At 45.7% G+C, this 21,044-nt stretch overlaps 2 protein-coding genes across 2 annotated transcripts; both read right to left on the reverse strand.

The window, feature by feature from the left end:
• Window positions 1-3,402: 3,402 nt before the first annotated feature.
• Window positions 3,403-9,103, reverse strand: T265_12435 (hypothetical protein; the record flags this gene model as incomplete). Its single annotated transcript, XM_009163851.1, has 3 exons — window positions 3,403-3,576; window positions 6,200-6,432; window positions 9,076-9,103. Coding segments are annotated over 3 exons (435 nt in total), but the record flags the coding sequence as incomplete, so codon positions are not given.
• Window positions 9,104-11,574: 2,471 nt separating this feature from the next.
• On the reverse strand, window positions 11,575-21,044 carry T265_00020 (hypothetical protein; the record flags this gene model as incomplete). The annotated part of the gene is made up of 5 exons (XM_009163677.1): window positions 11,575-11,748; window positions 11,786-12,037; window positions 12,071-12,244; window positions 20,449-20,518; window positions 20,641-21,044. The coding sequence occupies 5 exons, from the start codon at window positions 21,042-21,044 to the stop codon at window positions 11,575-11,577; spliced, it is 1,074 nt and encodes a 357-aa protein (XP_009161941.1).

Below are 21,044 nucleotides of genomic sequence, written 5' to 3' on the forward strand. Positions count from 1 at the left end.
CATACGGTGACTTCGTGAAAATGAGCGGCGGCCTACCTAGGGTCAAACCACTTGTTTCGACTTCAAAAAAACATCAGAAACACTAAACCCAAACCTCGTTACACAGTGATTTGTTCGGCACTGTAGTAGACCCTCAATCACATTTGTGACAATACTGAATACTGAGGGCACGCCTTCAACCAGTCACGTGATTGCATTACTGCGAGGTCTTCGGTTATTATATATTCTGCTTTGTCAAGTCAGTCAAAGATTCGCCGCGTCGAGTCATCGTTGGGGTCTCAAACGAAGTTCAATGAGTTGTGCCTACAAAAGGCTGTAGGAAAAAGCTTAATATGCGGCTGGGAAGCACGGCCCCTCCCATATGAGAGTTCAAAATGCCTTCATATATTTTATCATTAATGTCCTCATAGCATAGTAATCACCACAAGACTTCAGGATATCAGTAATCAGTGTTGAATTACTGGCCGGATGGTCGCTGGTTCGAAACACTCTACGTTTCATGAGATGTTTTGATAATCCCCCCCCCAACAAGAAGGAAACACCTGCACATTGCTTCTCGGTTCCGGCTTCAGTGACTGCACGAAATCTCTATTAAAAGCAATCAGTTCATTCGTACGCGAGTGCTAGGTAATTGGATGGATTCCAAGGAGTAGCAGGTAAAAATTGTCAAATTAAGATGGTTGGGAGACATTCTATATGTAATTCACCATTGTTCACCAAGTAAAAGTGTGCTTCCCATCCAGACCTTTGTTAACAAAGGCTTCACGAAGGACAAGCTACCATGCGGCAATCAAGACGAAACCCGCTACTGTCAAGTTTGGCGTCTCGGGATCTTGCCTTTCTGGGTAGGATCCAAGTGTTTCCTCTTGCGAGTGGTTTGAAGCCCTACAGGATGTGACAAGTAACCGAATCCAGTGGCGTGCTTGCCGTACCTTCCTGGTTCAACGGCCTAGAACAGGTTTGTTTGTCATGAGCTGCCTCAGTCCCATCATGGCACCTTGTCCCAACATAACGCTCAGGTGTTTTTGAAGGGGTAGTTATCTTGTTCTTGACTGTATTCACTAGGGACATAGAGCATTTTGCATTTACCTCTGCCTGTTCTTTGTACTCTGCTAGGGCCTTCTTCATTCATGCACGTATGAAAGTCTCCAGTTTTGTATTGCTGTTCATAATGCCTTGCAACACCAATTATTTGCACAGTTCCGCCAAAAAAAACTACTAGTAAGTGGATGGTCATTGCACCGAGGGAACAAAGTAAACGATTCAAAACTCGTACCACGCAAAGGACGATGATTCCATAAGAGCCCACAAAGGTAAGCCCTCTTCGGAAGGAGCACTGTACTAAGAGGGACTGTACCAAGAATCATCCTGATCAATCTGCGTTTCCGGCCCTATGGAACCAATTAGTCAGGATGTGGACAATACAATGTATATAGTAATACCATCTGATAGGGACCAGATCAGGAGACCAGCACTATGAAAGCTCAATAATAAGTAGAACAGTTACGATTACAAAAACATGTCTAAAACAGTACGATCAAGAGAAAAAGGTTCCGCTCGTAGAAATCTCAAAAATAACCCCCTACGCAGTTTTCGTAACAAAAAAGTGAATTATGGGTAAGCTGAATTCTTTGGAATCTCATTTCACCTACTGGTTCAAATAAAATCCAACCGTTACCGAACGAGACACACTAGAACTGAATTTACTGCCTTTTCTCTAGAAACCTCGTCAATCCTGATCAAGTAGGAGATTACCTGACATAAATACGCACACCCTAGACAATCGTTACCTCAGAAACGTAAATCGTATAAGGTAGCGCCGACAAGTTCACGAAACAACTAGAAAACGGGGACTTCAAGCCAAAATCTGGGGTGGTTTGACCATGTATTGCGCAGAACCATCGTTCGCCGAAGAGCGGTTCTCCGTACCCTATTCACATCAACCGTTGAACTAATACATGGGTATGACAAATATTAAAAAAATCCCACGTATTGTCTGCGTGATCCCCTCTGTGTAAAGCTGGAGACGCTTCAAGGTATGTCTGCTAATCGATGTAAATGGTATCGTTGTTCAGTTTTTATCCAGGTTGTCTAAATGAGCGGGCAGCTCGGAATGATTGTTTTAGGCCAGAATTACTTTTATTCTTCCTTCCACACTGGGACTTCCAACTGAATTATGAATGTACGGTAGCGAAGCATCCGTGCTGTACACTGATAGTGTACTGTCGATTATGAAGCTCTGTAGTCGCACACCTAGATATTACCCTAAAAATACTCAGGCGATTGGTCATATAACGGCATGAAACGACAGTCCAAAAGCCGGACCGCATATGTGCGTCCAGCTTTTAAGCCGAACGAACCCGTAGTACGGGTACAACGGTACCCATATCAGGAGTGTCATTAGTCTTCCGATGGAATCGTTTTTATTTAGAAGCTGCACTTGGCACTGTGGTGACTTCAAATGCAGCCATCCAGCTCAGTACATTGTTCCCGCCTCTTCCATTTCAATAAACACCGCCAACGTGAACCAGGCCACCATTCAGTCATAATCGGCGGTTATCCAGGCAAAAAGCGTCTTGCAGTTCCAAAAAATCAACCGCAGGTCTCTCGACAAGGTTAGTTATTACAGTAATGGGGGGCGCGTTTTTATAGGAATGGTACCTAGGCTAGAAATGGAATTTAAAGAGAAAATAGGATTGTAAGCTGGCAAGATACACCCATTTGCAAACCAATTCGGTTTTAACGGAAGACTCGCCTGAATACCCACTGAGTCTCTCGTTTATGCTATTCTTCAACTGGGAGCGCTGCGCAAAGGCCGCCTCACGTTGCATTTGAGACATTGCAGTATAAGTCCTTCAAAAAAAATCCCCATAAGACTGCTGAATAATTTTCGGCAGCCCAAGACCGGTTTCATCCATCTTGCGGCTCACCAGCCGCAGTTTCCGTCAAACTTATGTTCTACATGAAGATCAAGTTGTGCGCACTTGCCAACACAGTCGGTTGCAGATTAAGTTGCTGTTAAAATATACCTCGATATCTCGATTGTTGTATCAACTGAAACATGAGACTGCAGTACATTCAGTCGAAGATAACCATCACAAACGAGATCCAGCTGGATTCAGTTGAGTCTCCCAACAAAACAAAACGGGTGGATCTAACGCGTCCAACTTGGTTTCAAGTAGAACATAAAGTTGACAGAAACTCGGGGACTGCGCCTACCTGACGAGTCCCAAGAAGAGTGAAACCAGTCGTGGGTTTCACTCTTCAACAACTTTGAGACTAGTATGTTTGGTCAAGATCGTAAGATGCCACAGTAAAAGTTGACTACAATCAGAAAATTTAAAATTTGCCACTAATTAGTCCGGGGGAAGATGGCTCAAGTGGTTAGAGCGCGAACTTACTGACCGGAAGGTCCGTGGTTCGAACCTGACCTTTGCCTCTCGACTTCCCCTGTCTGGGCTTGGGCAATCTGGCAGTATCCCAGGCCGCGTGATTCCTTCGGGTAGCGTGGTAGCTAGGCACCGGAAGGTTGTTACAGCTGAGAGATTTTTTAATACTAATTAATTCACACTGAGCCTATCTTGATGAGGAAAAGCTAACTGAGCAAACCCGGCTGTACTAATCATACCCAACCTGAGTCAAGAGTAGAGCATCCATTCCTAACGGTAGTTCCTACTAACAGAGTGTGACAAATTTGCGTACAAGGATCGCGATCGCAGTACACCATTGTCACATCGTAATCCGGTATATCTTGGCTATCTATGTGCGGCTGGACCTCAAATTTCTTACGGAATTACGAATACTGACCCATACGTATCTGAAGAGGGGCGGCACAGAGCGATCTGTAAATAGAAATTAAACTGATCAGTCGACGCATCCGTAATGAAACGGTTCTCAGACCTCCAATGGTGAATGTCACTTTTGGTGTTTTTTCATAGACCGACATTGAAACCTCAAATCAAGCAGTGGATATCAGATCAGACACAATCTTAGAGAAGTTGTATGAGGAACTATGTGGCCAAGGTAACGGGTGGTGAGTCAGAACTCACAATATGCTTCAGTCCAACACATTCCACTATTGTGTGGGGTGTGTACTATACGGCAAGTGACTAACCGCTTAAATTTTCTGTCGGAGCGTTACCAAACTCGACAGACACGAATCACACAGATGCAGCAGATTACCAAGGCAGGGAATTGTTGAAATAATTTGCACAAAATCAACATAGGCCTTGCTGAGATTGCCGAAATATGTTGATGGTTCGCGGTAAGAAGTGTATAGGACTGTAGGGATGGTTTGTCCTGAAAAGTCTCTCATAAGTTTGGTGAAAAAGTGGGTAAATATGAAGTAGCCTTGTTGGAAATTGTTTTGTCTCTTCTATGAGGATAACCGTATTGCGTCAGAAGTGGACACTGAGCAGCTTGTATGATTCTACTCAGCGGAAAGACGATTGATGAAAATCAATAGCTCCCTTGGAACCGAAATGCAATCATGAATAATCACGCTTGTGATGAAGAAATTTGCAGCAATGATTATAGAGCACCTGCAGTAAATGAAAAATAGGCGAAGTTAGCACTCAACTATTCAGGACTTCTTGGTTCACTACGACCAAAATGCACTGAAATACCATGTAATGAAGGAGCATGGACCATCAAACCTCCCAAAACCATAATTAAAGGTAAGACCGTCATTCAACGTTAGCACATTAATTCCCTCACCGGCATAAGCAGACAAATACTACGGTGACCCGTCCTGAGAGCGACAAACGAATCTTCTGCCTCTGAAGCCTCACAGCTGTCACGGAACGAGCAAGATCTCTGAATAAAACCTTTTTTCAATCTTGGCATCCGGGCAGTATGCTTCATATAGGGAAAGAAGTTCCAACTGTACTTGTCACCCGACGACCAGCTACTCTAGGAANGGCATCCGGGCAGTATGCTTCATAGAGGGAAAGAAGTTCCAACTGTACTTGTCACCCGACGACCAGCTACTCTAGGAAGATGTTGGGGACTCGGGCGCCATTGAACTATGCGACTGCTCCACCACACCTAGACAGTCTTTCTTATCACATCCTACTTGCTCATATAAATATTCCAGCACGGTTCTGCTTGAATAGGATTCACTTCTTTCAACAAGCAATGACAATCCAGCCCGGTATAAATCTAGATCCTCGCAATTAGTTTCAACTGGATGGCACTGGATGGATGGATTGACATAAGAAATTTGGCGCAGATAAGGTAACAGATTGCCCTGGCATAGACCGTATAATCTCTAGGCATCGATTTGTTGTCTACCGCGTGCTCAAGTACACTGATCGTGCTAAACCCCTCGAATATTGATGCTGTCAGAATAAGTTCACACTGGAATAGCTCTGAGTACGACAGCAGAACCCGGGTGACCGCAGTTAAGCACCGATGTTCACTAATGGCGTATTAATGTCGATGACGACCGCGATTAGGGATGTATGGCTGAATAGTGCATGTAACGTCTAGAAAACAGGGAAAAGACACCTCTTAGAACCAGCTGTATACGCCCAACCTAATAGTTGTGCGGCAGAGGTAGATTACTTTTATGGACGATTGTAGGGGCTTCTGAGGATGGGGAATAGGACTTACGTGGCATTAGCTGGATATGGTGAAGCTCGGGTTGGTAAACTTGATTGGGACAAAAGTTGTTTGCGCGATCGATATTTTAGACCGGCAATGAAACGATGATGACAGTGGAGTTTGAAATTCACAACAGTGTGTAGGCAATCATCTGTGTCTATCTGGCACCAATTCCAAAAGGCACATGCAAACGCGTCACTCTGTGCCCACCATGGTCTATCAGTTACCGATGGAGAGTCTCATGCTTGCAGACCAATCAAGTGACGCAGGTAAATTTGTTTATCTGGACAGTTCTAGTGGATTGGCTGAAGGCGCAATTACTTCTCAAATCTTTTGCCAACCTTCGATACCTATGGCACCGGTGTGACGTCAGTCTATTTGTCGAGGGCACACCGTACTCTGTTGCCCTGCAACCCAAACTGACTAAAGGTTGCCTCTACGCACACAGGACATACGAAAGCCGTCAGTACGGTGTGCCCTCGACAAACAGACTGACGTCACACCGGTGCCATAGGTATCGAAGGTTAGCAAAATATTTGAGAAGTAATTGCGCCTTCAGCCAATCCACTAGAACTGTCCAGATAAACAAATTTACCTGCGTCACTTGATTGGTCTGCAAGCATGAGACTCTCCATCGGTAACTGATAGCCACAGGATGCAACTGAGTCCATGACTGGCTTGCAGTTGGCGGCCTCCAGATAACTCGGTGTGAAGGCCTGTGCTGAATCTTCATACTAGACAAGAACAGACGACCTTCAATAAACAAGTAAAGTTGCTCGGTATTATTCGTGCGGTGGGTATCGACTCCCGCCTGCAATGCGCAGCTACCTCCCCCCCCCCCAAAAAAAAAAAACATCGGTGAACGAAACTGCGGCAGCTACAACTACTGTACGACGAGTACGCGGTTATTACAGCTGACAGTGATGATGATGGGTATCGACTCCAACCTAATCACCCAACTGCGCTTCTTCAGGAGCTTAGTCATCCAAGAGGATGACTATATCCGTTGTTCTTGCTGATCAAAGCAGTCTTGACAGATGTCACCGTTCTCAGATTCAGAACTGCAGTCTGCCAGGTGTGCTGCTACGACAAGTTTGCCGCATCGACCCGCATTGGTCGTAATGGGACCATACAACCGTACAGCGCAAAGACGACTGTTTACCGGGAAGCAATCTAGAAAGCGTTTTCAGTCCCGGGTATGAGTGCAACCCCCACAACTCAGATAGCCCCAGTCATTGCTTTAGGATCACTATATACCAGAAGAGTGGAATGTGAAACATTCGAGCACATCCAGAGCAAACTGAGGTGTACGACCGAAGTGGGGTACTCTATGCATGTTTCGGAAACAACACACGCAGAGATAAAAAGAAAGTAAGATTTCAGCAAGAGATACCTGTTGCTGAATTTGACAGAGTATGGACGTTGAAAGCAGCACTGTGGGGCAGATCCCTCGAGCTTAATGAGGGCTGAGTTTAATATATCCTACTGAGCAGAAGCTTAGATACGGAGAAAAAGTTACATAATTGAAAGCTAAATGAATCAGAAAGACTTGGGTGAGGGACATGCGGGGAAGAGTTAGTGAATGGACAGCAGTAAAGGTGAATGTTACTTCCCAGTTGCCCTCGCCAAAAGGAGTTTGTTTGAGATACCAAAGCTTGAGCCTTGGAATCAAAAGTCTGACCCACAAGATATTTGTGAATACGTTGTGACAGAACGTTCCGGATACCGATAACACCCATGGAGGAGGGTTGGCTCAGCAGACCGTAGGTAAAATATTTCGAAAGAAGTTCAAATGATTAAGGTTCATCGACAGAAGTACACCAGTAGTACACAGAGGTCCTTACCCGTCATACAACCGTGAGGGACAGTGTTCTAGTGAAAAGCACAAGGAGCAGTGTCTGTACCCTGGAACGGCAAATGAGCAAAATACCAAAGACACCATCACTGGAATCGCCCCAAGTCCACTACAAATTTCACCTAAAATGAGCCCAGCATATAACGGACAAACTTCAGCTAGGAAGTACGACTATGAAATTACAGTATGATAACCACTGAGATCTGCGGGGTGCGAACCACATGTAAGTAGAATCAGGTGAACCCCCAACCAGGAAGATCGGAAGATTCTATAGCACTCGATTCGGTAGAAACCACCTTTACTTAATGTTAGCAAGTCAGTAAGGTAGCGAACCATCAGTGTTGAACACTGACGTCATGCTGTGCATGATGACGAGCAAGTCAGTCTGCACCTTGCAAGCCTTCCGCTAACAACAGATCGGAGTACGAATCGGTGCCTTCTTTGTTACTTGGCATCTGGGCATGGGGTAGCTGACTCCCGCTACATTGCGAACGTATGGCGATGATCGAACGTTGGAATCCACTAACAGTCGCCAGATGAAAGAGGACATGTTTCACCGCCTTTTCGCGGCCTTTTTCGGCCAAGCATGAGTGTGCATTCGACCAATGCTTTGTTAGTTTCTCAGGCCAACATACTGGTCAGCACGATATTCGGCCGCAGGCCGATTAGATGTTCTTCATTCGCGACTCTGTTCATCCAATCGCACTTGAGGTCGAGAGCAATTTTTGGGCACAGTAGCAGTTACCGTCTATCTCTACCGAGCTGTAACGCTACCCCTCGGCGTCCTACACCATGAACGTACAAACAGCGACGTGGAATTGCGTGCCGTAACAGCATTCGGAAAAATACAAGTTAGCCTTCATCACTTTGATTCCGAAGCGCCCCAGACGTTGCCATAGAAGCGGTTCTACAGCAGTTGACTGAAAATCGTTGGCATTTTCCATACGGCTTTTTCGCCGAATTGGAATATAGCAAGCTTACATCTACTCAACTGTCCGTCGTTCGTCACTCAAATGCAGCAAGCTAGCTAGTTACGTTAATCACATAGTTATCATCGACGCCTTCTGACGCCGTCTGAAACAGCAGTCGCCCCGGGGATTTCGTCACCCAATCCTGTTGTTATTCGGTAGATAACATTCGGATAAAGATAACATTGCAGTGGACGCCCTATAAAGGGTTTCCTCAACGCCCACAATCAAACCGGTGGTTCATCTCAACGCCGTTGCCACCGCACACGCGGACATTCGGCTCCGTTCATTTTGCCCCCTGCAGACACTTAAACCCGTCGATATGCCTTTGCTAACGTCGTTGAGTCGCGTTGACCAGCTGTTCCAACAGCACCTTGCCACCTCGTCTTCGACGAGCAGCATAAAATCGCCCATCCTGACATCCACGCTACCACCAAGCTCGTCTCCGACACGTGTGTCGGGCCTGGTGTGCAAAAAGATCAGAACTGCCGGCAAGCGAAAGTGCGACGTCACATCAAGGCCCCAGGTGCCCATTTTCCGATTAATTTCTTAATCTTGACAGCTCGGATTCTATGTCGTAATCTGAAAAAAGTGTGCACCTGACATGGTTGACCCGTTCGCCCATTGATCCAACGCAATCTCACTTACTGGCGTTAGCGTCGAAGCTGTCAGACATTCGCCGAAAACTGGGCTGCCCCACGAGGTTGCCCAACGACCGTTATTACGGTTTGCAGGCCAAAATCTACGAGCGGTTGTTTCGTGGATATATTGCGAACACCAGGGTGCTAACACGCTATCAGCACCGCTCATTGGTTAGGGCGCGAATCTACTGACCAGAAGGTCCGCAGTTCGAACCCAACATCTATATCTCGACTTCTATCTAGGGTTGGGCAACCTGGCAGTATCCCAGTGCTCGTGCTTCCTTCGGGTGGTATGGCAGCTAGACACCGAAAGGGTGCCACAGTTGAACGATTATCTTTATTTTGCCACCCACAGAACAGGACGTTACGCCACGGTGGGTCGCCAAGTCGGGGCCGCATTGGGTACTGTGGACAAGGAACATTCTGTAGAAGACCTGCCTTTGGTCCGAATTGGCACCCACGTATTGCTCAAAACTGATATACAATCGTCAAGCACTGAACTTCTATTCTAAGGATCTCTCCGTTTACTCGGTGACTACCTTTCGAACGCCAGTGATGCAATGACGTATGATACGCCAAGCATCCGTACGATACGCCAAGCGTCTCTCCGTGCCAGCAGACACGGAGGCTTTCTCCACAACCGAGTTGCACCTATTCTCAAGTTTTCATTCAGACTGATGAGGCGCGTCGACTAGCTGAGACATTTCGAAGGTCTCTGTTCCATTCTACAAAGCAGAGACCACGTTTACAGCATCGTGCGCCACCCAAAAGTCACCTTCATCGATCCGACAAACACCGAAGAGACCACACTCTGGATCGCATGATTACTGCCAACACAAACATCTCCGAGCGTGAGATCATGGTTAATATACAGCCGCCTCCCTTAACCCCTTGTATTCCCAAACTCTCCACAAAACCTGATCGGGTCAACGATTGCATGGGGCAGAGCGTCTCACAGAAGGTTCGTGAACATTACTACCATTCCGGTAACGGACTCAATTAAGTGTTTTGAAAGATTTAAAAAAATTAAAATCACAACGTAAAAACGCCCTCGAAACCACAAGAAGGCTGCGTAACTAGCTGTGGCATCAACTTAGATAACATATCCATTGAGTTGCGTTGCTCGTTTTCGCGTGTTCTGACGTTGACAGTACTCAGCTGAGCACAAAGCCTGCGGTCCATTTCCCGGGAGTCTAATAATGCGAACCTCCTCAAGGAGCCACGACTAAGGTATATGGATCATACCAGCCGAAGCCGAGCCCCTTCTGAATGTACCCACCCCCGCGGTTTCCTCCGCACCAAGTATTTTGAACCCTAGCAGTTTTTCTTTTCAGGCCGTTTTTTCACCGGGTTGGACCACTAAGGTCAGCATGCACTTCTTCGGCCTCATCTGTAGACTTTCGCTGTTGCAGGTAGCTATGGGTTTCCTAGAGCCGTTCGTCACAGATGGTCGGTGCCGGTATGTCCTCGATTAGACCGAAAGTATTGAACTGCACACCCTTTATACGAAGAGATGCGTAGCGGTTCTGGAGATATTTCCCGCGACAGCAAACATATGTTGCGTAAATCCATCACCAACTATACTGGTCTCCTGCACATAAAAAGTGCAATGGGACGCTCGCGTGTTCCAAAGGCTTTGAACGCTGGTTGTCTGAAACAGACCGACCTGCCTTCGAGCGGACCCTGAAATTCAGCTACTGACACGTACCGCACAGGAACGTCCCACTAGTTAACACAGTATGGTGCCAGTCAACGTAGGTTTTATATACGCATAATATACGCTGTTTTGCTTCTCATCCGACTTTTTGCTTTCAAATTCAAGTTATTCAAATGAGGATACTATTAGTTTGTCACCATAACGCCGAAGTTCGGTCATTCTGCCCCTTGATGTACGGCGGTTACGTGCCAGAAAGGTACAACCGCCGAAAGACGTGATGACTGGGGGGAACAAAATGTCAGAAAATTTGCCAGGTTTGCCAGGAATACCTCGAAAGAACACCAAATGAGAATCAGTTCAACGGAATTTATGCGCGAACAGAGAATACCATGGTAGTAAAACAGCGTTCATATTTACATGAGTCTACGGTCCGCGATGCAAGTATGAAATGTGAAAAGCGATGCACTGGTGACTCAACGGAATTAGGGGTCAGAAATTAATCCGAAAGGGAAGCGATGTACATGGTGAAAATAAGGGAGGAAACAAAACATGAGACTAGGATAAACGGCTCCCAACAAACGCGGTCATGACGTGAGTCGATGTCTGGCAGCCAAACACCGTTACATGAAATTATGATCACAAATCAAAGCATATAGAATTTAGAAAAATACTTTACCTTGTGAAGGAAAGGAGGACCTGACATTCTCAAAGAAAACTCACAGCTATGATCCCAAAAAGTCTTTCACCAAAGCATAATCGCCAACTTCATCATATAAGCATAGCTTTAACAATCTTAATGAGACCGTGGAACACTGCAGCTGAACAGCTGATACTCGAGCAGTTCGACAGTTAACAGCAGGAAGAGGAAGGTGTTTTCTCAACTGGTTCTGCAAGGCGACTTCCTAGTGACATCGCTGTATTTTCGGGCTCGCGAGGAGACTTCCGTAAAATAGCAAGGGTCAACGTTTCAAACGCTTTGTCCACATTTTGCCCTGTCTTTGCGCTTGTCTCCAGGAGGCTGACCTGCGGTAGCAATGAATTACGGGCTGTTTACGCTTACCCCATATTCGTTACACATACGAGAAGCCTCGTCCGTTGAAACGACTCTCCGATCATCCATATCGCATTTGTTTGCAACAACGAGCTTTTCGACGTCGTGCGATGCAAGCGATTGAATATTGCCCATCCATCGACTGATATTATCAAATGTCCTCCGGCTTGTGATATCATAAACCAACATAATACCCATAGCGCCTCTATAATACGAGGCCGTTATTGTTTGAAAGCGTTCTTGGCCGGCAGTATCCCATATCTGGTAGGGGTATGAGATAAGTCACAGCGCTACCTGAAGTTTGATTTTCTTCCCCTCTAATTCTATGGTTTTGATTTTGAAATCTATTCCAATTGTAGATATAAAAGATGAAGAGAATGTATCCTCCACATAACGAAACAAAAGACATGTCTTGCCCACGCCAGAATCACCTATTAACAACAGTTTGAAGAGCGCGTCATAATTCTTCTTGGCCATGTAGAGCGAAAAACCCAACGGCTACTCTGCGTTCGGCCCAACTGAACAGACCGCAGGATTCCGGGAGGACTGATCGCTCATTGGTCGAATGGTCAAAGTCAAAACTGACCAGCAGCTTCAGCCAAAAAGAGCAGCCCACTCAAACACAACATTTGCAGTGGACTGCAAGGACCGTTCAGCTTCCGCCTTCAGAATCCCCTGGTTAAACACTGAGCTGCACGAAAATGTCAACACTTTAATTCTGAAGCAGTCAGAGCATGGTAGAAAAGTTTAAAAGAACTGGCTCGGTGAGTTCAGATACTAATGCTAAACCTGGCGGAGTCGTTGGACAGAACGTTCCTACTCAGCCCTTATAATCAGTCTTCGTACACCAAGGATGAGTAGAATCCAGCAAAGAAATTATACCATACTGTAGTATGAAAATGTTAATTTTGTCTACATCTAATTAACTGTAAGGTCTGAATTGTTGACACCGACATGGTCGAAAAAATTTTATGGACTGAATGGTACCAAAAATTGCCAGTTAGTTTCTACCAAACTTGGCCATGATTGTTTTTCCCGATCGACGACGCGGAAGCGTCCGGTTAATTTGACCAATCAAAAGACTGTTCATGCCATCATTAGGCAACCGAACCAACAACGCTAGAGATTGATTCGCGCGGTTTTGGTGTACTTCAGGACAATTTGAGATTCTGACGTTCAATAATCTGGTTGCTGATCGGCATCTGGAGTGTAAAATTAATTCTCGGGAACTATGACGTTTCTAACGTTCTCGCTCAATAGGTTTATGATTATTGTCTTGGTTTGAGTGAGCCAGCCACTATTTTAAGGTCGATGGACACCTCAAATTAGAAAAGCGGGCAACGGAATGCAATATTTCCAGCGTGCCGTATAATACTATTCGGCTAGAATGGATGAACCTTGCCAGAGTTCGGCGGAAGTAATAATTCGTGGGAGTTGATACAGCCTAAAATATACATGTTGAGAAAAAATATGCGGGGAGGTAGCCCCAGAATAAAAATTTGCATACGGCACCCTCAGCCCAAGGAGACGGATGCCTGTGACCTGATACATTGATAAGCTTGGCTGAGAGTTGTCATAATGGGAACACTAATAGTCCTTACGAGTTTTTGAGAACGCGAGGTCTTTACACTTCGCACCATCCCATCAAATTTGCGAGAAACGCAAATTTTACCATAGATTATATGACTTCTACCCGTTGATTGAGTTCATTCAGGGGGATCTCAAGCCTTCCGTTTAAAGTGCTCGGCTGGCTAGGTGTTGCTTGTGATACAGGGCCGAAGGAACCCCACAGACATGCAAGACTAACGTGCAGTCTGCGGTCCACGAGGCCCAGCTAACTTGGAGGATGCAACTACGTCCCTCATACCGAACAGTGAACGAACCTCGCTCATATGCACTACAACCAAGTGCCGTCTGCTTCCATTAGGAAGAGTCAGTCGCCCAGCTGGAACAAGATATTGCTAGATTTTTGGGCCCTCTTAGGGTCAGGTATGTTCCGGCAGGAAATTCCTATGGTTTCGCTGGCCCGCAGTGCACAGTAAGCCATTGGCGCCCTGAAATATCACTGGAGATATGCCAGTGGCGACAAAAAGATTCTACGGCCCGCTTCATGAAGCGCTCATTTTAGAGCCGGAACCACGTAGGGCCGCGCTGGAACGATGTCATTCTCAAGTAATGATTCAAACTGAGTCGTATTTTGCTCTCAACCAACCCGCATACAAAGCCTCCGGAAGTATGAAACTTTCAAGGAATTCTCCTACACCCACTGTTTCATTCGTGTAAAGGTAAAGCCTGTTACTTGGTTGTCAAGTGGTCTTCTTCTTTGCAAAAGTTGTTGAGAACGTAGGGATATAGTATCTGAACAGCTTCAAACAACAAATTTTTATTGTGCGCTTGAAACCTGCGTAGACATTCATTTTGGAGCGTTGCTCTGGGACCCGAAAGGACTTCCCACACTGCTGTAGCAAAAGCGAGACTAAATTTCAAGTAATAACCTGGTCACATCAAGAAGTGTCACGTACTCCATCAACACTAGGGCATGAATTACTCAAAGGCAATAGCTGCCATCTGTTTGGCTTCCATTCGCCAGTCTTCCCGATATGAAACAGCATTCCAGAAAGCGCAGCCTGCACCAATGTGAGCACACAAACCAAATGTACACGTCAGTTCGCCAGAGAAGGTCGAGCAGTAGCATTCATTTGTGTAATTCACATGAAGCTGACGTCATCCTTCACCCCAAAGAGGGCCAAAAAGACCAACCATAAAATTTTTGTCCTGAAACCACCAACCGCAATCTCCGATATCCCATCAAGATGGTGAATCGGGGACGTTGGGTGTCGGTGACGAAAGGTTTTATCCCACGCAGCCCACTGATTAAAGACATTTGTAGTTTTCATGTTTCCAACAGCGTTGTTTTGTCTGTCACAGGGTTGACTTGCTTCCTCAGCCCATCCGAGTGTGCTGGTAGCGGCTTGGAAATCCGTGAAGGAGGAATTTCTTGTCTCGGTAACTTATATTTCGATTGCCAACGTTGGTCGGTTGGAAAACCGCCTGATGTCTGTTGCTGCTCGAAAACGGCTGGCTCCTAAATGCCGAAGGCTATTGAATAAAAAGGAGTCTCACTTCCTGGTAGTAGGGTGTGTGCATTTCCCACAACATATGTCATCCATCTTGGAGCACTCGGTGGCTTGCATCAGAATCTGTAAGAGTCAACACAGACTTATCTCAACTTATTGGTTTCAAAACACAACAACGCTGCAACCTCAGGCATCCTGGACTTGGGTGGGCCAAAATGATGGAAGATGTATAAATACAGATTTGGTATACTGTGTCTAAAACAGCCGTCACCCTCCAGGATCCCCCTAGCGAGACATGTGTCAATATAGATCTGGGTTCGAACAAAACGTATCAAGAGGATAGAAAAAGAAAACTGTCCCTCTAAGGTCAGCTGGCTTGCATCCGATGCCTCATGTGGTGCCCGACATCAGAAGCAGTATGAGCTGATGAGGTAACTTGAAGTCTAATTGATCGGACGCTTGCTGTTCCAATACTCATACTTGTATATATTTGCGGTCCCAGAAGTTGAGACGACTTGACAATTTACTTCCAAGACCACTCGCCCGCCTCATGTACGGTGGAATCTGCAGCTTACAAGCTGTCAATGTGAAATTAACAGTTTGTTGTTTTGTACATTTTATACACTTAGAGCACTGAAAAATATTGCTTTTATGGCACTAAGCGGTGCTACAGACCATTTTTCCTACCTCCACTATCGCAACTGCCGACACTGCATCTGATGCGGCTCATAATTGGGGGCAAGTAGTCCAGTGATTTTGGCGTATCTATCAGGAGTTTTACGTTGGCGCGTTCAAAACGGTTCCGTATCGAATCCAGTGGGCGGTTGTTCGGTACAAACCCTACATTCGTTAGACGGCTTACTATTATTATCATCAGTGGCACCCACTGCTCTTTGCGCACAATGATATCATCAGAATCAAAGAACCTCATGGATGACGGGTGACTTCAAGGTAAGTGCAGCCTATTTGTGAAAAGGGCGGTTGCGTGTCAACGCCAACATTATTCGCATTTTCTTGGCATTTACACTTCTCAAGCTTTCCGTATTATTCGAAAGCGTTTGATTGCATGAGCCACCAGTTAGTGTTGAGACAAATCTATGGATAAGATCTCAAGAAATCTGCTACCGAATTAAAAGATTTGTAAGGCGAATAAATGAGTTCGGCGTAAAAACGCTCGCCAGTACTCGGTGCATGAGTTCACGTTTGTCCCACAACGATTCCCACATGGGTGAAAATACTAACGCTTACTAACAGGAAGGGGCACTTGCAATTTACTTTAGGCTTGAATATTTGGATGGCCTCGTTTTGGGTACTATCTATACACATAGAGTTGTTTGGAAGGTAACCCTTACTTTAGAACCGAATGGACGATACTGAGAAAATGGCGCACACCAACTGTTGAGTTTTTGTGTCTTTGCATTCAACTTTTTTCAGCTGCTTAGCGTGTCTCCAGATTTCAATCTCTGTGTGAAGTTATGATAACTGCGTTGTAATCAGCAAACGATGCCCTGCGCAGTAGTGCGCGTAGCTGAAGGCTCGTACTTAACTTAACTTTGCAAACCCGTTTCGGCCGCTGCAAATGTCTGTAATCCGCGAGATATATTTTTAAAGACTAACTGTTTTTTGTTATAGTGAAGCACTTTAAAACCCTATTCGAAAGACGACTGTGCATTGGTGCAGGTGGCTACAAACTGATTTTTTCATAAATATCAATGCTCCCTTGAAGCGATGGGTGTTTTACGATGCTTTGCAGCTTTCTCCCCCGTTTTCAATTTACCTTTCCTGCTAACCTGTTTGTTCTCTTGTCTCTGCCTCCAAAATAATCATTTGGAAAGTTTAGGCAGCCTACGGGTAACATGATCAGCACGCTTAAAGCGGGGCCCTCGTAAATGGGGACATGTTTGCCGTGGCTACGTCACCTGAAATGTAGCCTTAAGGTAGTCCATGAGATAAGAAAAACAGTGTTTTCAATCGCAAGATTTTAAGAAGCCCAAGAAGACTGGTCTGCAAAATATGGTAACGTCACGAGCCAAATTTGTTACATACCACGGAGCCATGCGTGAAACGTAATCACAAAAGAATACAGCCAACACTACTACAGTTTGAGTCATCAGTGATCTACCGCCGTGTAGCAATGGTTCCTTATTTTAACTAGTTTTGCTGCGACGAAACCTTATTCCCTTACAAAGGGGATTCCGCTGTGATATTCTGTGAGTCGAAAAACCGAGAGGCACTGAGTGATCCTTTTTACTGGGAATCTGTCAGCGGATTTTTCCCTGAAAATACATCCACCAATGCGGCATGCACCGCTTCATTAGTCTTCGCTAGTCGGAAGTTACAGCAAACGATCTGTATAAAGTGAATAAGTACATAGCAAATATTTTATCCTGGGTTCAACCTCTAGACTATTATACTGAGACCCAAATGGCGGAATCAGCCTGCCACGGAAAATTACTGTGGTCGTGGACGGTGTTGCCTCCAACACAATGTCAGTACGAGCGTCGCTAGGTAACAGGGTTGTCAGCAGCTTGAGAGCAAGGATCCAAATGAGCTGACCGCAAGTGACCCAAAAATTAAGTGTTTCCTTAAGGTAGGGGCTTCAATGGCAGGATTGCGAAAGAGACTACCGAAAAACAAACGTGTGCTGAAAGTGTTGGTTGCAAGGCCACATCTGTGTTCACTGTTTACTGTGGTTCAAAAAACGGTGGAACACCTGCAACTCAAAGAGCAACCAGACCAATTGTTTTAAACAGCTTATTAAGGTATTTGATATGCGCTTTCGTCTCATCCAATGCTAAGTTTAAACGGGCCCTTCGTTTGGCGGAATACAACACCCAACTCTTCGAGAACACCAACGCCTGCTCCCTAAACGGTGATCTCCTACAATCACCAAACCGATCAGAACGAAAATCTAAGATAATGGTAAAATAAAAACCACGTCGTTTTGCTGCAAAGTGCAAAAAATAGGAAGACTACATTCAAACAATCTTAGGAACCGAACAGAACCAGTAGTTTTAAGAAACAAAACTACGTAACATGTCTCAATCCCAAATTCACCGCTGTACTATTAACTGGCATAACTGTTGTATTCGCAGCAAGTCCTATTTGGTGTCTGCTTGTTGTTTGCTTACGCAGGTTGATTGAACATTTTAACCGGCCTTAATTTCCTTCTACACACTTAAATATCTGGTAGGTGTACTTGCCTGCTGATGCACAACCGTAGTTGTGTCCGACCGTTGGTTCACCAAATCACGAATCCGACAGCACTGAAAACGAAAGCTTAGTGAGGTAGCCTGGTGCTCTTCATAGAGCGAGTTACTTTGTTGCTTTGTAACATAGAGCCTTTGTGCCCCCTCTTCAACGCTTCATAAGAGCAGATGCCTTACAAATCACCAAAGCTTTCCCTCAATTCGTAGGGTTTATAAAAGCGCGGGACTTTTATTTGTCTTAAGCTAGCGGTTCAAGCCTACCCTGATCGTTATTACCCCATCGACCACTAGGGGCGGCTCAGGGGAGACTTGAAGAATTTACGGTTTCTTTATTATCCGGCCTCTACCGCAAAGCTCTGGCTAATAATTCCTATATATGGTTGCTCCAGGTCAACTTTACCCAATCTTTTCAGCATAAAAAGAATGGGATTCCCCACAATGGTTCTAGCGAATGGCTACTACTGTCCGCACATGGATAAAGGGAGATGAATAGCCTTCCACTTCTCTCTACGCTTCCCATACCGATGCCCACCAGCCCTCATTTAACCAAGCATTACCGGTGGTTTCGGACAGACAGCAGTGATTCGGCGGAACGCCGAGACCCCCCAGCTAAACTGTCATTCTCTCCATCATAATGTGAAAATGCCACACTTCATGTAGCACCATCAAGCCGTTCTAGGTTCTCTGCCCACCATCACTAAAATCGGCTACCAAAAACAGCGTTTTTTACTAGACTATCCACAACCCAGAGTATGGAGGTGCAACGGTGGCATCGTACGTGTTTGCCGTCTAACGGTTCACCACTATTAATCCACCGATTCTCCGCCTGCGTTCTTGCACGATTCCTTCCAATCTGCATTCCGGCGTTCATGCCAATGGCCAGGGAAGGCAAGAAACTTCAGTGGAGAATATCTAAAAAATAACCGCCCATATGCATTGGAACTGGCTAAGGCAGTGCCGCGTTAGTATTCCCCCACCATTCTTCGGCCTCTGGAAAGCACAGCGGCAGACGTTTGCGGTGACTGGGTAAAGTGCGTTTTGCGCCTCTGTAGTTTACGGTCATGAAGTGGGTCAACACGGAACAATTTAGCTGCTGTAGAACTGCAGGCGTTTTTAGTTTAGTACCAGGGTTGCATAAATAACCAAGGGAAACCAGGAAACCAAGCCGTGATGTAGGATTGATGGCAACAAAATGGTTGGAGCAATTACAGCCAGGATGGAGAGAAATCGTGTCACGGAAGTAGAGTCTGCCGAATAAAGTGGACTACGAACTGTTTTTCCTGCCGTTGTCTCAAAATTCAAACGCATCATCGAGGCCAAGGCCTCTAGTTGTCCAACATCCTTACATCACAGTCGACATCCCTGTACTTCGTCACTCGACCTTCGACAGTTCAAACTGGCCACTCAAATTGCGACCACTTCAAAAACATAACAAATAAACACAAACTAACGTTTAAGCCAAAAATCACCTCAACCGACACCGTGAAAATAGATGGAGGCTAGAAAATAGCAGGACATTCCATTTACCGTGAAAGTTATTGCGATAAACAATAAAGAGACAGTTAAAGTATCTAGTCCCCTAATTACCCAAGCAGAGGGCTCATCATGGAGTTGTTACCTATTTCACTCGATAAAGCAGGTCCACAATCTCCCGACTAAGCACGCTGCACTCCGTAAGGTACAGGATGTCCTTGCTCTCTTCCACCCACATCTACCTCGAAGTATTGCTGCAAACAGCGGCGCAAATAGAGCGCTGGTATGTAATGATGAAAACTCTCGAGTTTGGGCTGAGTCTCATGATGTAACTCCGGCAATCGGCCGTCTGTAAGAACCGCGTACTTGTCGTCACAATTCCCCTCACCGATGATTTTGGGAGACGGGATAAGTAACTGCGCAATGGATGTGGCAGTTGATAAATTAGTGCGGTAATACAGGTTTGTCAGTAGACTTTTAAGGTGGAAGGGTTCGGAATGCAGCAATGCATTAGATGCAATGGCTTGGATGCACAAATGCTACTGGAGGCCATGTCCGGGAATGTCTCCAGTCATTGATGTCGTCCGTCTCGGGGTCCCCATCCAGGAAGACGACAATGGTCAGCGCAGCCGAGTTTACCGGTAATCGCCTTCATATATAGCTTCTAAGTCGTTTTTTGGCTTCCCTTCTCGTGGTTCTGCAAAAAGCATCATTCGAAGCATTCAATGCACCGGCATACTGAGCACGGATCTCGGGGTCCCAGGAAGACGACAATGGTCAGCGCAGCCGAGTTTACCGGTAATCGCCTTCATATATAGCTTCTAAGTCGTTTTTTGGCTTCCCTTCTCGTGGTTCTGCAAAAAGCATCATTCGAAGCATTCAATGCACCGGCATACTGAGCACGGATTGATACACACGATCGAATGTTTCGACCAAGTTTCTCAGGTAGATTTTGTTCCTGTATATTATCGGCTACCGGTGAACTGAGTGGCACAAGCGGAAAAAGGGCTTAGCAGTGCTCTTTGAGTTCCCAGTGCGAGGCGGTGGGTTTCCCAGGCCAAGGACTCACATAAAAATGCGTCCAATAATTTTTTTAAATTAGTACTAGATGAGCTGCACAGCCATCAGAAGAAGGTTATTCCACGCAACAACCACCCAAAATGAAATTTTTTGCCCATTAAAACTGTGCGCCTGGAGCTTGAAAATCCCCTTTCCATGTCCTTGCCGTGCGTTCGACGTTTCAACGATGAAAAACATGGAGGCAAAACCTTGTTTGAACGGGGCATAAGTAAGAATTGGGCCTCCTCGTAGGTGATGATTCTCCGGGGAAAGATGGAAAGCACCACAAGACAATTCATGGTCCACAGGTTTTACATCAGCAACCATTTTTGTAGCAGCTCGCTGAGCATGCTGAATGAAGTTCGCGTCCTTGCGTCCTGAGCAGAAAACTTGGTTGACACACTTAATGGTGGGTACTACGTGGGGCCCGTAGTGTAATTCGAAGTCCAT

Source organism: Opisthorchis viverrini (genome assembly GCF_000715545.1).
Source record: "Opisthorchis viverrini unplaced genomic scaffold opera_v5_1, whole genome shotgun sequence".
Taxonomy (NCBI): Eukaryota; Metazoa; Platyhelminthes; class Trematoda; order Opisthorchiida; family Opisthorchiidae; genus Opisthorchis; species Opisthorchis viverrini.